Source organism: Macrosteles quadrilineatus, unplaced genomic scaffold, assembly GCF_028750875.1.
Source record: "Macrosteles quadrilineatus isolate MER2022 unplaced genomic scaffold, UCM_ALF_1.0 Scaffold_3__2_contigs__length_128488019, whole genome shotgun sequence".
NCBI lineage: Eukaryota > Metazoa > Arthropoda > Insecta > Hemiptera > Cicadellidae > Macrosteles > Macrosteles quadrilineatus.
The window spans coordinates 38,560,445-38,582,406 of NW_026542596.1; the positions used below are offsets into that span (position 1 = coordinate 38,560,445).

The 21,962-nt window shown below is 36.4% G+C and overlaps 1 protein-coding gene across 2 annotated transcripts in view; it reads right to left on the reverse strand.

The window, feature by feature from the left end:
• The window catches only part of LOC128989738 (zinc finger protein 385B-like), a 37,817-nt gene extending 19,442 nt beyond the window's left edge, over nt 1-18,375 (reverse strand). For both annotated transcript variants that reach the window (XM_054411763.1, XM_054411764.1), the window contains exons 1-4: nt 18,134-18,375; nt 13,799-13,985; nt 12,350-12,439; nt 3,090-3,252 (exon numbers count right to left, since the gene is read on the reverse strand). In XM_054411763.1, coding sequence (XP_054267738.1) covers nt 3,090-3,252; nt 12,350-12,439; nt 13,799-13,985; nt 18,134-18,174 — 481 coding nt within the window. In that variant the 5' untranslated portion in view covers nt 18,175-18,375. The remainder of the gene's footprint in view (nt 1-3,089; nt 3,253-12,349; nt 12,440-13,798; nt 13,986-18,133) is intronic.
• Nucleotides 18,376-21,962: the final 3,587 nt, after the last annotated feature.

Below are 21,962 nucleotides of genomic sequence, written 5' to 3' on the forward strand. Positions count from 1 at the left end.
TAATAGGTTGGTGGAAAGTTTCCTTAAGAATAGAAGGCAACTGGTAGTGGCGGATGGCAGAGAGTCTGGTTTAGAGAGGGTAAATATAGGCGTCCCCCAGGGGTCTATGCTGGGACCGTTGCTGTTTTTGGTCATGATAAATGACCTTGATTGCTGCATCCCGGGCAGAACCATTATCTATGCTGATGACACGACCATCATGTCCAAGGGAGCGGATTTTGGCTCTGCGAGGGAACAGACTGAGCTGTCATACAATGAAGCCAAGATCTGGTTTCAGGCCAACGGGTTAGCTCTTAACGAGGCGAAGACTCAACGTGTGTTTTTCTCTTTAAAGAAAAATGAAGACCAAGATGTGGCCAAATTATTGGGTTTCCACTTGGGCCCTAAGTTAGATTGGAAGGACCATGTTGAAGTAATTTTGAAGAGACTCAACAGAGTAATTTTTTTGTTAAGGCGACTGCAAGACAGCGTAACTCCTGACTGTGTGATGTATGCATATTTTGCCTTTTTCCACAGCATAATTGCTTATGGGATCCTCCTATGGGGACATGCAGCCAGAAGGGATGAAGTTTTCGCTAGGCAAAAAGAGGCTATAAGAACAATCTCAGGAGTGTGGAGTCAGCAGGAACACTGTAGGCCACTGTTTATACGGTTAGGAGTGATGACTGTCCCCTGTCTTTATATGTCAGCTTGCCTGTTGTGGTGCAAAGAGAGTGAACATGAGCTTGAGGTAAGGAGTGATGTACATGAGCACAACACAAGGATAAAAGACTGCCTAAACCCCCCTAGATTTAGGCTGGCAAAGAATGTTAAGTCCTTCAGGTACAGCTCCTTTAAGATGTTCAATAGTCTGCCAGAAGACCTCAAGAACTGCAGTCTCTCAATCTTCAAAAACAGGATTAAGAAACTTTTTATAGAACAGGCATTTTACTCTGTGGAGGAATTTTTCGAATTCATGGAAAGTAAGAAACAAAACCAGCCACTTCGCCAAGCCAAGTAAAAGTTTTTATTTTTTTTGCATGTGAGTGCGTTTTTGAGTTTTTTTAACGACAAGGCCCATTCCAGTCTACTGGTCAACGGCTGCTTTCTTCAAGGTATCAAGGTATCAAGGTAAGGTAATAGAAGTTATTAGTTAGTTTAAAAACTAACGAACATTGCTATTCGTTATTCCCAAGTATGAACAAAACTAAGAACAGCTTAGCACAAAACAATAATATTTAAGGACAGTTTCAAGTTTTTCATGCTCTAAATTCCAAACTTCTAAGCAAAAACTTCAGGTAAAAAACAGGTGTTCAAAGAACCCTAAAGAACTCCAATTCAAGCAGAAAATATTTTAAATTTCCCCCTTGATTACTGAGTATTGAATTGATTTTGGTTTAGGCTCATTGTTTTTACCTACCACCAGTGGTGTATCCAGGAGGGGGGGGGGTTTAGGAGTTTAAACCCCCTCCTTGGCCTTAAAACGTGATTTAAAAAATTATATTTCATAAATTATGGAGGGAGTGCTCTCCAGACCCCCTTCTTCCCTGGGGAGTATTGCATACCCCCGGTGTTACCCCCCCCCCCTTAGGGTCATCTTAATAACATCTATGCCTACCACAGAAATTAGTGCAATAATCAAATTGTTTATTTCCAGAAATTGATCAATACAGTACGAGTACACAGATACATATTAATAAGGAAATACATTTCTCCGCATAGGTATAATGGCATAATGGTTAAATCCAGGTGTTTAAAATCTCAAACCAAATAGAAACGAAAAGTTGATCTGATATTATGTTTGGTGTTGGTCTTTTGTTTGTGAAGGAAGGAAATATCGCAAACTCAAGAGCACCACCTACAACTAACTCAACCTTTATAGTATAAAAAATACAGTAACCTAGATAGTTAGGCATATCTTGTATGTGGGTGTGTTGATGGTTGTTTGTATATACTACAACTAGTCTTAATACTTAGTGATTAGTAAGTAATGTATTGACAAATTGAAAATAGATTTGAATAGTTTGAACAGTTTTATTACTGCTATATATTTTGTTTATGTTCCGACTAGGCTATAGTCCAAAGCGCCAACACTTTGAGGAGTGCCCAATAAAAAAAAAATATGGTTAAGTAGATTCCCACTATTCTGAACCCTACCATTTCAAAAATCCACCTAATATAAACTATAGTTAGGGAATTATTATTTTTTTTAAATACGTAAGGGTGATGCTAACATGAAATTGTTACAATCTTACGCGGTTGCGACAATCAATTAGTACAGAAATCCGTTTGATAAGAATTCTTACTAATCCGAACAAAGTTCCATCCCAATTATTTCGGAATATTATGAATCAAATGTATTGATTTGATTAGTTAGAAAAAAAACATCAAACACAAATTTTAATCAGTGTGTTAGCCTCCAGATAGTGTTAAAACTCTTTTAACTGCTTTAAAAATTGTCTGGGGGGTGGCCTCACATTCCAAGGTAGGTAATGGGATTGGGGGCAAAGCTGTTCGCATCCCTTTCTAAACCCAAGCCTAAAAGAACTACTAATTTGATATTTCGCTCTACAAGCGGGCAATATAGAGCTAAATATCAAATTACAGTAGACTCCCTCCTATCCGGACTCCTCGGGACCGAGGCCAGTCCCTATAACGGGTTTTCCGGTTAAACCAACGTCCCCAAAAACTCGTTAAAACGGACCATTAAAATGCATACATACTGTATACAGTATTTGACTTAAATTTAGTAGAGCATTGTATTTACACACGTGATCACTGGTTTCAAATCTTTCCCACGAGAACAGTTGTTTCAGTACCACCCACTTCCTGCCGATCTAGTCCGGTTATTCCGATGTGCTGATACAAATTGTCCAGTTAAAGAGATGTCATTTACGCCGAGTGTAGACCGGTTAAACCGATGTCCGGTTAAAAGGTGTCTGGATAAGAGGGAGTCTACTGTAATGGTGTTCTTCTTGTATTTGTCAACAAACTGTCTGGAATTTTTTTCTTGGGTAAGATAGAGACAATAGTAGGGGCGTATAGGATAAGGACGTATTCATTCTTTCTTTCTTGATGTATTCCTATGTATTTGTGAAAGTGAGTCATACCTGACAGATGTTGTTGCAGCTGTAGGTGTGAGTTGAGCCTTACATTACATATCTTGCACGAGAACTCTTTAGTGTTGGGGACAGAGCCTTCCGAGGGGTTCGCCAAAACAAACACAGAGTTGGGAGAGTTAGCAATCTCCTTTATCAGCTCTTGAGCTTTCAGCTACAGAATAGACAAAAAATTGTTACGTTACCTTCTAAGTAAAAAAGATCAATTTTGAAGTAGACCTATAAATTAGTTATTTGTGTAACTAGAGCGCAAAGTTGAGCTTTTCTTCAAGAAGAACACTTTAGTTCCTTGAGTGTACCAGATAGGCCTACTTTGCCCACAAATAAAATTTTTCCTACAGTTATCACATAATATAATAAAATTTAATTATGTAATGAAATAATAATTTTCTCAAAGTTTTATAACTTTCTTACTTGCGCCACGAGAAAAAAAAAACTATTTAAATCTGTGACAATTGAGTCACATCAGGTCGCAACCAAGTAGAATAGATTAGACACACAAAAATGAACACGTCATACTCTGTTACCCAACAGAGGGAATGAGCTAGAGTATGACAAGACATAGGACAGTCGCAGGCAGGTCGTCGATCGATGAAGACTCACCATCGGGCGTTGGCACTACATACACATAAGTCCTATCTGTTAGTCATAATTTAAATATTGTTACACTCTGGCCTCAGGTCGCTCAGTCTGGGGTGGGTCGATGTAAATGAACAGAGTGTTTATCCTTAATAAATCAAAATTCTTCATGAAAAGGGCGCCACCTAGTTTTAACCTTCCTAGGAACCAAACTAGGAAATATTCCAAGGTAAAGGATGATGTGATTAATTTTGAAAATAAGTTACTAAAAAGGGAATGGCAGAGGCTTACTATTAAAACAAATTAAATTGACCAAACATACAAGTCTCAAATAATATTTCTATCAAAATTCAACTATTATCAATGAAAGCAGAGATTATTATCTTTTCTTTTTATCTACCAGCTGAATATTCAATCAAACAAAACTGATATTTTTGATTTGAAACACTATCACTTCTAAGATAAGGCTACTAGGCAATATGAATGAATACCAAAGATTTGATTACCCAAGAAAATATTTACTGATCAGTTGCAAAACATTTGTAACTTTATCTTCCATTTTTATAACTACCAAAATTAATTAGAAATTGTCGGCCGACACTAAGATGAATTATTGAGCACAAAAGACATATAATACACAGTAATAAATATATATGACCCTGAAACAAATACTTATATCTAAACAAAATAGATCCTGAAAGTGTCCAAATATCTCAATAAATCCCAAAATAGTAAACTAATGTAATATTAAAATAATTGTCCTATCTGTTGTTTGAGAGCGTTGGTATAGTCGAAGTTAGGTTGTACACAGGTTGACTGCACGGACACAGGTGAGTCTGTCAATGTCACAGGTCGTGTTGTGCCTCTAGCCACAAATGGAATAATGCCAGAGCAGGTCCAAGATACCACAGTCCACATCCAAAGGGCGATAGGTAACCAAAATCAAGTCCCAAGACTTTCCCTGTGCAAAACCCACACACTCTAGTATTGAAGACTAACACACTTTAAAATAGTAAATTATGTTAAATCTTTCAGAAGTCCGTTAACTCAAATGGTAAGTCCAGAAGAATTCAGAGGTTTATACATGAATTGGTTAAAGTTCAGAATAACACATAGCTTCATATTATTCGGTGTATAGCATTATTTACCTTTGACACTTTCAATTCAATGGGCTAATTTACTACTTTGAGTTCAGTAGCTACTAAAGCACTATAAATTAATTAAACATGAGGACAAATAATCTCTGAGAGTATATACATATTTTACCCACCATCAGATCAAATAAGTAATTTTCTTGAACTGTGTTCCCTATTTGCAATCATTACTGAGACATAAAAATCACTTCCAACTCAAATTTACAACTAAAGTTTACAGTGACAAATATTTCATAGCTAAACAACATTTAAATTAACTAGTGACATAAATAATAACACAGTTCTAATGAGAATTTGGAATATTTTGTTGAAATTAATTAATAATAATTCAAAGAATAACTATCATTTAGATCAATTCATCGACTTTAACCTACACAACCTTTTGACACCTGAATTTTTACAGTGAATCAAACATGACATAATATTTTAATATTGTAGTATCTTCAATAAGCATGTAAATCATCTTTAAACATAATAATTACTAGCCTACATTTAGTGTCATTAGTTAATCATCAAAATCATAATACTTTACCCTATTTGACTCATATTTACACAAAACAATTAATTTATACAAAGGAAACAAATATTTGAAACTTACATTATTTGGGTACAGAACAGCATTACTATTACAATTAATTAAATTCTCATGTAAATTAGCAAGTTAAAATTAGAAAGCACATGGTCAGCAATTTTCATGTCTTTTTTTCTAGACAAGTTTTACTTTGCACTATATTACAAAATTGTAAAATTCCAATCATACTAACTAACCATGAAAATGTCATATTTATGATTCTTTAAAACTAGCTAAAACTATATGACTAACAAATTGACAAAATATCTCACTTATTAAATAATAATGATTTACTCTGAAATATTCCAAATTCTCAGTTTGCATGTCTGGCCATTAGTTCCAAATCAAGAACCAGGAAAATATTAAATTAAAATGTATTTAAATCATAATGGATTAAAATTGGGTTCAAATTATTTACAAAATTGATCATTGACTAATCTTACCTCTGCCAAATAAATCCAAAAGGAATGGACACAAGGGAAAAGGTTGATGTTCACAAGGCTGGACACTGGTCTTCTAACTGCAAACTCTTCAAAATGGCTGAACTATCTGTATTACTTTAAAACATCCTCACTGCATGGAGTTGCCTTGTAGAAGAGGTCAGATTTGCTCATAGTTGTAACTGTGACATGTCAGGATGCAAATTTCCTGTCTGGCAGGGGGTGGGGAATAGGAGTGGACAAAGTCCAGCTAGGCACAGGCTGTTGCTCACCATGTTAATATTTCAGCTTATGGGATTTATTTAATGCCTTCAAAACCCTGACACAAAGTCATGACAGCAAAGTAAATAATGTTGCGTTCTCATGGGAAGGATCTCCTAAATTCCCATTTGATCTCATAATGATCATGGCCATTGATCATTCAGAACAAGTATTTATTATCAACAAAACTGTCACAACACTCCCCTACCAGAAGAAATTTTCCTAAAATTTCTCTAAAATCCAATAGACTTTAGTTTATGTATCTTTTTAAGTCATTGACATGCCATTTTCCAGCATCTTTCCCTTGAAGATCTTCTAAAGAATAGACCACATTGGAAATCTTCTTAGTGATCCTGAAGGGTCCAACGAATCGATCAGTCAATTTAGCAGAGAAACCAGCAGCGGCATCCGACTGTGAGAAATTCCTTTTGAGCACCAGGTCATTATCTTTGAACTCTTGAGGTCTTCTACGAAGGTTATAGCGGTGACTACTCTTCTCATGAGCCTGAACCAATCTATCCTTAACCTCCTTGAAGATATCTTGAAGTTCTTGAAGTTTTCTTCCATAAGGTTCACAGTCTTCCACTGTCCCAACATCATCAGATTGAGGATCTACACCAACTCCAGAAGCAGATGGTTCACGGCCGAAATTGAGGAACGCAGGCGAAAATCCTGTAACTTCATGTACAGCCGTCCTAAGCGCAAATCCTATTTGAGCAAGATGCTTGTCCCACTCTCGATGACTTGCCCCAACATAGGCACGTATCATAGTGATTACATTTCTGTTCACTCTTTCAGTAGGGTTAGATTGAGGATGTCTACTAGGATTATAGAGGATCTTGCATTTGTAACCTGCCGCTAAGTTCTTAACTGGTGCACCCGTAAATTCTGAACCATTGTCGAAAACTAAGTATTTTGGGACACCATAAACTAAGAAAATGTCTTCTTCCAGATGTTGAGCCACTGCTCTAGCTGTTGCTGCTCTAAGTGGTTTGAGTATAGAAAATTTAGTGAAAGTATCAGTTATTACTAGGATATATTTGAAACCTTTGGTCGATCTTGGGAAGGGACCCATTAAGTCAGCTGCGACCATCTTCCAGGGTTCATCAACACCCCGCCTTTCACCCATCAACCCAGCAGGTACATTTTGATTGTACTTAGTTCTCTGGCAGATTTTACAACGAGAAATATAGCTAGCAGCGTCCTTCCTCATTTTGGGCCAATAATATTTTAATTGAAGCCTTTTGTATGTTTTGAATGTTCCTACATGTCCTGCAGTAGGCTGGTCGTGACATTCTTCCAAAGCTGAAGCCCTACTCTCCTTGGGAAGTACCAATTTCCAAACTTTGTCATCTTCTTCTTCTGACAGTCCTATTTGATCATTAATTCTCTTCAATAGCTGATGGTCCTTCACTCTCCACTGTGGATACTTTTGACCCTCAGATCTGACATTTTTGAGCATCCTTGCATACCACTTATCCTTGACATCTACCGGGATGACTACATCACAGTGAAAATTTTCATCAGGCTCAATAGCAGCAGACCTAGACAACAGATCAGGAACGACATTCTCATTCCCTTTTCGATGGACCAATTCGAAATCATAGGGTTGCAGTCTCAACGCCCACCTTGCTAATCTACCCTGAGGATCTCTCAAATTATATAACCATAAAAGGCTGTAGTGATCAGTTATAACCTTGAACTTTGTCCCTTCAACATAAGGCCGGAAACGTTCCACCGCCCAAATCACTGCTAAGCACTCTCGCTCAGTAGCTGAGTACTTTTGTTCTTGTTCGCTCAGAGTGCGACTCGCATATGCCACAACAACTTCTCCCTGATTACTTTCCTGGGACAACACAGCACCCACACCAACACCTGATGCGTCACATGAAATAACAAAAGGCTTGGAAAAGTCTGGACAAGACAAAATCGGTGAGGTTACAAGGCAAGACCTAATATCCAAGAATGCATCTTGAGCTTCCTTTGACCAAACAAATTTTGCACGCTTCTTGAGTAATGTGGTGAGTGGGAAAAGACGTGCAGCAAAATTTGGAATGAACCGCCGATACCATGAGGCTGTCCCACATAACTGACGGACCTCTTTTTGATTTTGGGGAACTGGCAGATCAATAATCGCTTTGACCTTCTCTGGGTCAACTCTAAGGCCCTTTTCACTGACCACATACCCGAGGTATTTTAATTCAGGACGGCAAAACTGACATTTGTCTCTGTTTAGAGTAACCTTTGCCTCTTTAATTCTTCTCAAAATCTCCGACAATACTTCAATATGCTTTTCAAACGTAGGGGTGACAGCAATAACATCATCAAGGTAAACAAAACAATAGGGTTCCAAGTCAGCTCCTAGAACATTATCCACAAACCTTTGCCATGTCGCTGGAGCATTGCTAAGTCCCATGGGCATTGTGACAAAATGAAAAAGTCCTCGACCAGGCACAGTAAAAGCTGTTTTCTCATGGCAGGATGGATCCAATGGAATTTGCCAAAAGGCACTTTTTATGTCTAAGCTTGAAAGATAACGAGCGTCTCGGAGTCTGTCTAGAATAGTTGTAACCTGTGGTAAGGGATAAGCATCCTTTTTTGATACTGAATTTAGTTTCTTAAAGTTCACACAGACCCTTTTAGAGCCGTCAGGCTTGTCAACCAAAAGAATTGGGGAAGACCAATCGCTTTTTGAAGGTTCAACTACACCAAGCTGCAACATCTTATCTAGTTCATCGCTAACCATCTTTTGGCGGGCTGGAGACATTGGATAGTAACGCTGCTTCACAGCTGGGGCATTATCGGTATCAATAGTGTGAAATACTTTATCTGTCCTTCCTAATGCAGGTTGTGGTCCACTGAAATGTTTGTTAACTAATTCATCCAATTGATTTTTTTGATCAGCAGTAAGATGCTCTTCTCCCTGAATTCCACCACTGAGTGAGCTACAATAAGAGGTGTTAGTGGCTTTGGAAAACTCCCATCTCCGGTGATGAAGGTCAGCAACAATGTGGAATTTTTCCCAAAAATCAATGCCCAACAGTAGATTATGCCTAAGTGTTGGAACATACAAAACCTCAAGGTACTTAGTCTGTCCTTCAAGAGTGATGGGAAGAACTACGGTTCCCTGAATAGAATGCTTTTTTGAGTCCGCCGTCTCAACAAATTGAACAGAAGGTGATCGAAGCCTAGCTGGAAATCCATTGAAAACCCAATTTCCTTCCTTGCCCAGAATGGTACGAGATGCACCAGAATCCAAGAGTGCACGCATCTCACGACCAAAAACTCTTACATCCAAATACGGACGGGAATCTCCCTCAACTGATTCGATAACAAAAGCAACCTTGTTTTTTCTTTGACTGACATCACTGTTTCTGAACTTTGCATTTTTATTTGGGGAGGCAGCGGGGTTACCCAATCTGGCTCCCCACTCTATGCGTTTTTTGGACAACATGAAGAGCATTCAAATTTTTTAACATTCTTGGCCCCGCAACCATAGCAGAAAGTTGTTCTGGGCTTAGTGCACGCTCTCTGTGCATGTCCCTCTTCATCACAATTCCAGCATTTCATCTTGGTTGACCTGCGAGAATAACTTGCATGAGACACCTCAGCAACACGCTGCTTAATCCCAGTGACCTTTTGGTAGGCTAGGTCAGGTTCTAATATTGGAGCATGGGTAGACATGGCCTTCCAGTTAGCCGCCCTCAATCGACCTAACTCGGCTTTTCTTCCTACAACCCTTAGTTGGCCTACAGAAACTATTGGAAACATACATAATTTTTCTTGTAGATATTGATTCAAATTCTTTAACATCTGCTTCAATCGACTATCTTCGCTTACAGGAACAGATAAACGACTATACAGCCCTTCCATAGACGCTATGTAAAGATCTATTGATTCAAGCTCTCCCTGTCTACGATTCATAATCTCCTGTATCAACATGTCATCGTAGTCCGGCGTTTGGAAAACCTCCTTCATCTCCTTGCAAAGATCAGGTTGACTGCACGGACACAGGTGAGTCTGTCAATGTCACAGGTCGTGTTGAAGACAAGGTCCTCTAGCCACAAATGGAATAATGCCAGAGCAGGTCCAAGATACCACAGTCCACATCCAAAGGGCGATAGGTAACCAAAATCAAGTCCCAAGACTTTCTCTGTGCAAAACCCACACACTCTAGTATTGAAGACTAACACACTTTAAAATAGTAAATTATGTTAAATCTTTCAGAAGTCCGTTAACTCAAGTGGTAAGTCCAGAAGAATTCAGAGGTTTATACATGAATTGGTTAAAGTTCAGAATAACGCATAGCTTCATATTATTCGGTGTATAGCATTATTTACCTTTGACACTTTCAATTCAATGGGCTAATTTACTACTTTGAGTTCAGTAGCTACTAAAGCACTATAAATTAATTAAACATGAGGACAAATAATCTCTGAGAGTATATACATATTTTACCCACCATCAGATCAAATAAGTAATTTTCTTGAACTGTGTTCCCTATTTGCAATCATTACTGAGACATAAAAATCACTTCCAACTCAAATTTACAACTAAAGTTTACAGTGACAAATATTTCATAGCTAAACAACATTTAAATTAACTAGTGACATAAATAATAACACAGTTCTAATGAGAATTTGGAATATTTTGTTGAAATTAATTAATAATAATTCAAAGAATAACTATCATTTAGATCAATTCATCGACTTTAACCTACACAACCTTTTGACACCTGAATTTTTACAGTGAATCAAACATGACATAATATTTTAATATTGTAGTATCTTCAATAAGCATGTAAATCATCTTTAAACATAATAATTACTAGCCTACATTTAGTGTCATTAGTTAATCATCAAAATCATTAATACTTTACCCTATTTGACTCATATTTACACAAAACAATTAATTTATACAAAGGAAACAAATATTTAAAACTTACATTATTTGGGTACAGAACAGCATTACTATTACAATTAATTAAATTCTCATGTAAATTAGCAAGTTAAAATTAGAAAGCACATGGTCAGCAATTTTCATGTCTTTTTTTCTAGACAAGTTTTACTTTGCACTATATTACAAAATTGTAAAATTCCAATCATACTAACTAACCATGAAAATGTCATATTTATGATTCTTTAAAACTAGCTAAAACTATATGACTAACAAATTGACAAAATATCTCACTTATTAAATAATAATGATTTACTCTGAAATATTCCAAATTCTCAGTTTGCATGTCTGGCCATTAGTTCCAAATCAAGAACCAGGAAAATATTAAATTAAAATGTATTTAAATCATAATGGATTAAAATTGGGTTCAAATTATTTACAAAATTGATCATTGACTAATCTTACCTCTGCCAAATAAATCCAAAAGGAATGGACACAAGGGAAAAGGTTGATGTTCACAAGGCTGGACACTGGTCTTCTAACTGCAAACTCTTCAAAATGGCTGAACTATCTGTATTACTTTAAAACATCCTCACTGCATGGAGTTGCCTTGTAGAAGAGGTCAGATTTGCTCATAGTTGTAACTGTGACATGTCAGGATGCAAATTTCCTGTCTGGCAGGGGGTGGGGAATAGGAGTGGACAAAGTCCAGCTAGGCACAGGCTGTTGCTCACCATGTTAATATTTCAGCTTATGGGATTTATTTAATGCCTTCAAAACCCTGACACAAAGTCATGACAGCAAAGTAAATAATGTTGCGTTCTCATGGGAAGGAGCTCCTAAATTCCCATTTGATCTCATAATGATCATGGCCATTGATCATTCAGAACAAGTATTTATTATCAACAAAACTGTCACAATATGTACTAATTCTTTTTTCAGGAATGGAGGGACAAGGGGTTAAGGATTTAAATTACCATCATAGGACTAATCAATTAGTTATTATAATATAAATTGAAATTAATTAACACTACTTGTGCCCATAAGGCTTGAGTGGCGAGTTCTCCCTTGATTCTTTATTCGTCTGTATAAACTCGTAGCACGTGTTAAATTAGTTAGTTTTCATAAAAATGGCTGTGATAGAGATACAGCTTGTGTATCTACGATATTAAATAATTTATATTCTATTTCTGAGACATTGCGCAAGTTCTTTTTAGGAATTGGTTGGACCATACAAGGTCTGCTTGAGTCCAGTAGCACTACAACTCGTGAGTAATTTTGTTTTAATTTTCTGGAAGTAAAAATACAAAACATTTTTGAAAGAAAAGAAAACAGCCAAAATACACTTACCTTTTTAGCATGCTTAGAACCAGCATAATGAATTTGAAGAATTTCAGGACCAGAAACTTCAATATTACAAACTTCACATTTCAGTCTGACCTGTAAAAATATACTAGTGTTACATGGTAAATCCTAATGGCTAGATGTGAATTAAAATCATTTATATTTTAAATTGTTTAAAACTGTGATGAAAAGAGCGTGGCTTTTGTTATCGCCTTTTTTTTGGCAGGCATTACTAGGTACTAACATAACTATACTTTATAAGACATCATAATTGGCAACGGTTAAACTTTGGTCAAGCTGGTTTAGATCAAGAACCTAGGCCTACCTATAAGTTACCAATAAATACAAAATTTTAAAGAATTCCAATAGGCCTATTGTAAGAAATGAACACCTTGGATTTTTTAAAGTAAACAAAACTTCTGATTATTTAACTAAACATGGTTTGTAAGAAGGGCTTCTTGAAGGAAAATTTCAAATCAAATAATTTTAATTAATCTTATCATGGTGGAAAATATAGGGAAAGTAAACGGGCGAAACAGTCTGAGCACTCCTAAGGCAATTGTCTTTCTCTCTTACTAGGTAGTCAGTGACCAAGTGAGTAAATGTCCTGTTTGACTTTATGTAAGCTAGAAAGGGGCACAGAGCATTGCTTCTTATCAGAACACAGATATTAATATTTAAATGCAAAATAATTAGTTTGAATGCTTTCCCTATGTTTACATATAAATGCATTTATTTATTTATCTTATTACCGTACTAAAAAAGTTTTGCAAAACTTATGACAGCTAGCCTGACCATACTACTGGACCAAATTACACGCGGTTAGTACCAAATAAAAGATATTTTCCTGTAGATTTGCAGAATCCCTAGAGTTTAGGATGTATAAGTTAATATGTATGTATTTACAATCTTTCAAATGTTTGCATAAGCAAATCTCATAAAAAATTACTCAAGCTGAATGCTTAACTTACCAATTGCAGGTAAGGTAAAATAACATAGGTACTATATTATACTTTACTATTCTATGAAATGGTGACCATACAAAGTAGGTATTTTAAGCCAAGTATGAATGGAGATGAGTGTAGGATGAGTGGCTAGATCTTGTAGTCTTGTTAGTGACTAAGGCCGACATTCCTTAGACACATCTGTTAATTAATAGCCCATACAGCTAATGGCAACTAAGGGATCTACAGTTTATAGTGGAATCCGAACCACATTTTTGCCTTGGTATTTACGAATTGGTCTAATTATCAGGATAGTACTGCAGATAGTCGTAGTACTCACTGGTGCGGACGTTAATCCACACCAGAGAGTATCGCATCCACAGTGCATGCCTATAAATATCCACAATTTGTGACCTCCTAGTAGCTGGATTACAGGACGACGCCACCCATCCCAGTCAATAATGATTATGATAAAAAATTATGATAATTGAATACGTTAACAATCCATTGCCTGTTCTTTCGTTGTTGGAAGTTTTCCTATAATGTTGTCAACAACCGCCTGAGTGACAGGGTCACTGGCTTTGATCTCCACTTCCGTCTCTTCAGGCAGGTTCATTGGAGGAGCAGGAGGCTGTACCATCAACCCAGGATCCATGGCCAGAGTGGCCAACAGTGGACCACTCTCAGCTATTTCTTTACTGCAAATGAAAAATAAGTTAACTAGACTTCGACCAAACAATAAAAGCGGCTGGTGTTTTATAAAAAAAAAAAACAAGGTAAAGGGTTGGGGAATAAGGATGAATGATGCAATAAGTGGATTCAGAAGATATGAAAGGGCAAGAATCCCTTGGGAAGAGGGTTGAACCAATGAGTGAATTAAATAAGATTTAACCAACACAATGAGGTTTTAATGCTTCACGAGTCAAAGGAATCAGTTAAAACAAATTAATAAGCCCCCAACTAGTTTTCTACTTTGGGGCAAAAAATCTTTAGTTTAAAACCGAAAACTTACAGAAACTTTACTGTGCAATATATGTTCCTCCTCATACCCTTTTTTGTGGATAGGCCTAAAACAATTGTTTTTTATGAATCCTAAATTTCTAATGTTTGGCCCAAAATAGCCCTATTTTTGAAGTAAAACTTTGGTATTAAGAATCTGGGATCAAAGTTTGAGAATAAATAAAATGGTTACAATGGCAGGTTAGAAAAGTTTAGTTGTTACGGTGACTAATAGTAGAAGAAGTGAAAGCTATGAGGAGAGCAAATAGTTGTTGATTTTTGACGATTTATTTGATTTCGTAAATTTTACATCTATCGGTTTGTAAATTGCACATCTATATATATATATATATATAGTAGAAACCCTGTTAACCAAATTCGGGTTAACCGAAATGGTTCCATAAAATAATTCAGGGCTGTAAAAAGCTTTAGTAACTTCAGTTGTTCAGTTTAACCCTCCGAGTGTCACGCGTCATAAAAATGACGCACAACACACTTTGTGTAGGGTCACGCGTCACTTTTATGACGCACAAACATCGTTTACGGCGAAGGCTCTATGACTGACTGAATCGGATTGAACTGGATCGAGTTAGGTATCGTTCTTTCCGTAATATTCTAAGCTTTCTCCAGAGGTCTGTCTCTAAGCGCTATTCATTTTAGTTCCGAAAATATTGTAGCAGACAGCTGACGTGCGTGTATTTGTAAACAGCTAGGTTCCCCCGGACCGATGACTGATGTGTTTTATTACGTTTATCATTGTTTTAGTGTTAAAAATCAAAAGTAGTGATATACGTGGTGCATTATAAGAAGATTTAAGTGGTTTTGAAGTGCTGGTTGATGATCCTGAAGAAGTAGGTAGTGATATTGATGTAAATTATCAGCCAGATTCCTAGCTATGGTTAGGCTATGCATTCTTAGCTAAACGCTATGTACTGAAATCCGTTTTTCGCTCATAACTTATTTATTTGATAACTTACCTCGCTATATGATTATATATTTGTAATCCTCATTAAATTTAGAACAAAGTGGCTATTTTCAAATATTTATAGGCCTATAATTTATACAATTTCATTGAGCGCGAACTTATTTTTTTTTTGAAAATTTTCAAAATTATATTTTTTTTTACCTAAAATTTTTTTTTTTGAAAAAATGTTCCTTATGTTTTATATATAATATTGAAGCCCATGATTTTCCAAACAAAATGGTATATAGAACATTAGAATTAACATTGTTTTAAGCTTCTCAGATCCGTTTTAATAAAACCTTGCAAAGGGGCCAAAAATAGGTGGACATTAAGGCCTAAACTATGGACACTCGGAGGGTTAAAGTGTTTTCTAACCCATTGTAACATTGTAACATTGTATTTAAGTACAGATGTACACATTATTTATAAACAGTGTGCACATTTTTTTTTACCTATGGACAATAACCAAAACTTATTTCCTGCTGGTAAGAGCTCTTCCCTCGAGCACGGACTTGCAGTCCATTCGGGGGAATACTATTCTTACCCTGATAATGTATTCCTGTATTTATATATGTGAATAAAGTGATTTTTGATTTGATTTGATTTTGATTTGTTTTAGCTTAAATAAAACACTGGATTATAGACATTGTCTTAACACTACCGAAACCCTACCCAGGCTGACGCTAACCAAAATCCTGAGCCTGTGAGACCCGCTTTAGGCCAGTTTTTGACCCTGTCTACGCCCTAGGCACAACTAATCAGCACCTCTTTGCAATATACAGGGTGAGTTTTAATTGTCCCCCCCCCCAACTTTTTTCTACATTTTTTCAAATATCAATCCCAGACTACTTCCAAACATTGTTGGGTAGTAAGTAGTTAATTTTGACAAGGTGGTCATTTCCGGCCGCCATCTTGGATCCGCCATATTGGATGCAAAATAATTTTTTCAAATGTAAAGGTGGGGTTATGACCCATTATTTCGAACTACATTTCTACCCTGATTACAATGCCGCAAACCGTTTAAAAAAATCTTGGTTCATTCCAAAGTTATGAGGGTTTTATAAAACTTTATTTTTAGCCCATTTTAACATTGTGCATTTACAAACTAAGACCATAATCTCAAAATAGTGCTAGATAAAGATAAATATAATACACTACCAGTCATTGTCGACCTATTTTCACTTGGTTATGACGGATGTATTTTTTTCAGCCGCCATTTTGGATCCGCCATTTTGAAATCAAATCAATCATATCATTTACCTATTTGTCTTTTGGATTTTTACAAATCATTGACAAAGTCAACACATCAGCCTATGTATAGGCCTACGTCATATGTGATAAATTATTTAAATATGAAGGGTGTGTTGTGACCCATCATTTCGAACTACAGTACATTTTTAAGCTAAACTCAATGCCGCAATCCATTTTTTGAAATCAAGTTTTATTTATTATATAGGCCTATTGAAATTTTTTTGTAAAAAATGTCAATATTTCAAAACTAAAATATAAAAATGAAAAACGGATCATGGAATTGAGTTCAGCTTAAAAAGTAACTTAATCTGAAATGATGGGGCTTGCGCATTTTTGATATCGTTATTTCATTGTGTTTCACCCACTATTTAATTGTGCAAAAACAGTCTGGAAGTTGCATAAATTAATGAGTCGGTTCATTAGGCCTATAACCTAACCTTTACTTTCCTAATCTAACCTCACTTCAAAACACTTAATACAGTCACGAATCCGCACAAAACCCGACCTACCTTCCTCACATGCCTAAATAAGAACTGATTATTTGGTTTCAAAACGAATTGATTTGATTTCATTCCGCATTAGATCAATTATAAACAGTTGTTTGCTCTTCTCACTCAGTCCTCACTCCTCACTCTTCACTCAGTACGGACCCGTCCAGTCCAGACCACGCCATATTACCATTAGCCTACCACCTTCAGTACCTCTCAATTATCCTTAGATTCGTAATCCTAACCTTCGTTTTACGGCCACTACGGCCACTTAGGAATATCTCCGACAAAATCTGATTGCATTTTCGGATTCAGCGTTAAAAATACTGTAAGTAGACATATAAAAATTACATCATATCCCAATGTAAATACCGGTAACTTACGGTAAGTAAATATTTGCCATAAAATTAAACTATCATAACCTAACCTAACCAACCAAACTTGCTGATTGTGAAAAAATCGCATGAAGGTTTACTAATCGAATCGATAGTTTCAATCGATATTAGCATAGCCCAGTTAACTTAAGAAACTGTACCCAAATAGGCTACTTACTAAAACTAAGTATGTAACAATGCAAGACCAATGAACAATACGATAAGGATACATGTAAAATTTAATCTAAGACAGTAGGCCTAATTTATGAACAGAATTTAACCTTCATTCGATTTGTTCATTATCAGCAAGTTTGGTTAGGTTATGACAGTAACTATCGGACGCCTGTCCGGTTACCGGATGCGTATTGGGTACAGTTTCTTAACTGGGCTATGCTAATATCGATTGAAACTATCGAATTGGAAATATTGATTAATAATCAATATTTTTAAATATATCTATTATAAAATTAAAACTATCATAACCTAACCTAACCAACCAAACTTGCTGATGGTGAAAAAATCGCATGAAGGTTTACTAATCGAATCGATGGTTTCAATCGATATTAGCATAGCCCAGTTAAGAAACTGTACCCTGCGTATCCTCTGCGTACTAAATATGCCTAGGCCTAGTCCTAGTTACAAATAAAATGGTAATATCTTAAAATTATAAATATTTCTAATGGGCCTAATGTTGTTACACTTGCAAGTAAGCAGGCCCCAAAACACATCTTAGGCTTATGCCTATAAAATCTTAGATGTATGTAACGTACCTAACTCCAATCACCGTGGCAACAGCAGGGAATGCTGCCATTTTAACAAATTGAAGCAACCTAGAAAAGTCAATGAATAGGCCTAATTTAATTAAATAAAAAAACACTATCAAGTTAAAAACTAAAACAAGAATCCTAGAGTGGGTGCGAATCAATAAAACAAGACAGTATTAACACACAGAAAAAATGCTTCTAGGAAATTAGTATTATAATAGGTTGATAACATAGAATTTGACACAAGACAAGACGACAGACGCGAGAGAGCGAGCCGCAGAGTAGAGTCAGAGTGGTATGGTTTTTATTATTGTAGAAATTGTAGTGTAGTAGAGAGTGCAGTGAGTGCAGTGCCAGTGCAGACGATTCAATGGTTCAGCCTTCACGCCAGGCAGGAAGCAGACCAGACCGAATCCGCCCGCAGACAGACGTCAAGCTTAAGCCACCTTTGAACATCCATTTGGCAGCCTGGTGAGCCAGGTGGCATTATAGCCACCTTAGCCACGGCCGCCTTTAACTCCAGAGTCCAGAGTCCAGGCAGTTACAATCAGGTGATCTTTTGTTTGCAATCCGAGTGACGTCAGAATATGTGGGAATAGCACACCTATGGTGCACGAATGCAGTTTGAGGATATCCTGGGGACGTCCTATGGATATTCTCGGTGGCTACCTGTATTAAAACATATTTTATAGTACTGGATGTATTTTTTCAAGTGACAAGTGCTTAAGAAACGTTATTAAAAAGGATCTCAATACTATTTTGAATTAAAATAACTAATAACGTTACTAATGGTTTATAAAAATTAATCATGTTTTCCGATCATATCCATAGGACATCCTTTGGAGATCCGTAGGATATCCCCGTAGGGCATAATAACTACCAAACTCTAATTTTTTCCATTTTATAATAATAATAATACACCTGCTTACAATAGTAATAATGCAAATATTTTCTTTTTAATTTAAATTCTAACTTATCTGAGAAAATTTATTGGTTGAAAATTGAAGGGGAAATATTAATTAATCATACAACAATTATAATCTATATTCTTATTACAGTATCCTTTACAACTCCCAGAAAAACAATTTAACAACTTGATGCCTAAACAGAATCATAGTATCAAAAATGTTTAAGTATTGCGACCATTTCAGCTATCGGCTCCTCTTTAACCGTTTGAAAACTAGTAAAATCGACCATCACAAATAGCTCAGGAGGTGATGTAAAAGTTTCATAAGTCAAAGGTACCCGGTTCAAAACTCGTCTGAGCAAAAATATTTTTGTTTCTATTTTTTTCCAAAATTTGTTTTTATGGGCTATTTAATTAAAATACTTTAATACTTAACTGGTAAAAGTGCTTTTCAGACTAAATATTTATTATTTTGTGTTTTCATATATAATTTCCTGGTGGGATTATCCCAGGGATCAGGATTTGGGTGGACATAGGGATATCCCAGGGAGTTACCCAGGATATCCTGATTGCGGGATATACAGAGGATATCCCCCATATCCCACTAGGATATCCCCAGGACATTCCAAGGATATTCTTGTGCAATGTCACACATGGCGAGTTTACTCGTCGCTATTAGTCGCCGTTAAGTTGCCACTCGTACCACAGAAAACAGTATGTTTTCTGTGCTCGTACTCGCAGGCTTCAAAAACACTTCCAGTCAGGGTCGCCGGAATTTTATCCCCCTGGAATTTTACCCCCTGGGCAAAGCTGACGTCACTATGACGTAGTAACCTGAGTGGCCAAAAGTTTGTTCGCGGTCGGAATTTTACCCCCGCGGATTTGGAAGTCTAATGAAAATAGTCAGAGCGTGATTAATTAGATTAGCGATAAAAACCGGCATTTTACCCCCTGTCCATATAACTAGCGTTTAGACAACTGAAGATGTACGGGCCGGATTTTTACCCCCGGATTTTTACCCCCGGAATTTTACCCCCGGATTTTTACCACCCGGAATTTTACCCCCGGATTTTTACCCCCCCGGAATTTTACCCCCTGGCGGATTTTAAAAATTGAATGATTGATTTTCTTATTTCTGTTTTTATTATTGTAAACATTTCATTATTTAGTAGCCTATCTTTATTTATTTATTTTGTAACCTCAACTAAGTAAACAGAATTCACTGATTTATTTTGATCATATTAACCAATATTAACCAACAGTTGGCTACAAAGATCGAATCCTGATACTCGAATCTCAAAATTAAAATTAAAAACCTGTTCGATTAGTTAATGTTGCAAATAAATTAAGATAGGCTACTTAATGATAAAATGCTAACTATTAATTTAAAACTGAATGAATATGATTAATCATTCTCACTAATTTATATATCTGGCCAGGGGGTAAAATTCCGGGGGTAAAAATCCAGGGGGTAAAATTCTATGTTTAATTCCGCGTTAATCCATCGAGCTGATGTCGCAAAACTCAAAAGTTCGCGGCCGGAATTTTACCCCCTGGTTTGTGACGTCACGTTTGCCCAGGGGGTAAAATTCCAGGGGGATAAAAATCCGCTACCCCTCCAGTCACACATATAGCGAGTTGTAGCGGATACTTCAGTCTGGTTGTGTAGAATAAATTACTGTGCTGAGGAAAATGTCTGTGCAAAAATCAAGAAGAAGAATAAACGCAAGTGGGTTCCGGCACGGCCACTTTTAACTCCAGGCCGCGGCCTGGTAGAATCGGCAACGTCACAAGTAGAGTTGTTTAGTGTCAGATTTCCCATAAGAAAACATGGCAGACAGCTAATCAGCTAATCAATTCACACTTTATTGATTTAAATTTAAATTACTTGTGACGTTGCAACATGGAAGGCCGCGGCTTGGGTTAAAGGTGGCCGTGGTTCGGGAGTGGATAGGGAGACGTATGACACTAAACCACGACAACCCTACTTGCGACGTTGTCAATTCTACCAGTATTATTACAGGTAAAATAGGCATGTAATAAAAAAAAAGGTCCGTTGATGAAACTCGGTGAAGACTTTCCTTTTGTCATAATAATTAAGAATCTAAAGAGTCCATAAAAGGTTTGAAACACTGAAAATTAAATTTTGATGAAATATAGGCATGTAACACCTTTTTTTGTTTATTTTTGATGCAGAATTTTACTTTCTCCCCCTATACCATAGTATATGGAGAAAGTATTGTTTTCGTCAAAATTTTCGAGTTTGAGTTTTGAGTGGATATATTCGTTTTGGGTCCTTCTGGACCCAAAAAAGTGGTTTTCGAAGTGATGTCTGTGTGTGTGTGTGTGTGTCTGTGTGTCTGGATGTGTACAGAGCTAGAGACTACACCTGTGGTCCGATTTCGATGAAATTTGGTATGTAGGTTCTAAGCCATGGTATCTCCAGGCGTTTTTTTTTCATTTTTTTGAAATTTTGATTTTTTATGGGGATTTTCCCATAAAAACCCATAAAAACCGGAAAAATAAGATTTTCTCAAAAATGGCCCGAACGATTTTGATAAAGATTTAGTATGTTGTAGCCCTTTAAATTCTAAACAAAATGGTACAAATCCCATCTCTGTAAAAATTATGGTTCAAAAGTTATTGTAAATTATGTTATTTTCCCATAAAAACCCCATAAAATAACGGAAAATTTAGATTTTCCCAAAATTGGCTTGAACGATTTTGATAAGAATTTAGTATGTAGTCCTTTAAATTCTGAAAAAATTGTACAAATTCCATTTCCGTATATTATTTACTCTCACCGCTGCTTACACATGATAAAGGTTGTTGACAAACTTATGGGAGAAAGTATGTGTCAGAATGCTGATACCGTTTATTTAAGTTAATCACTCAATGTTATTTAAATGGGTTTCATTACATCACCGA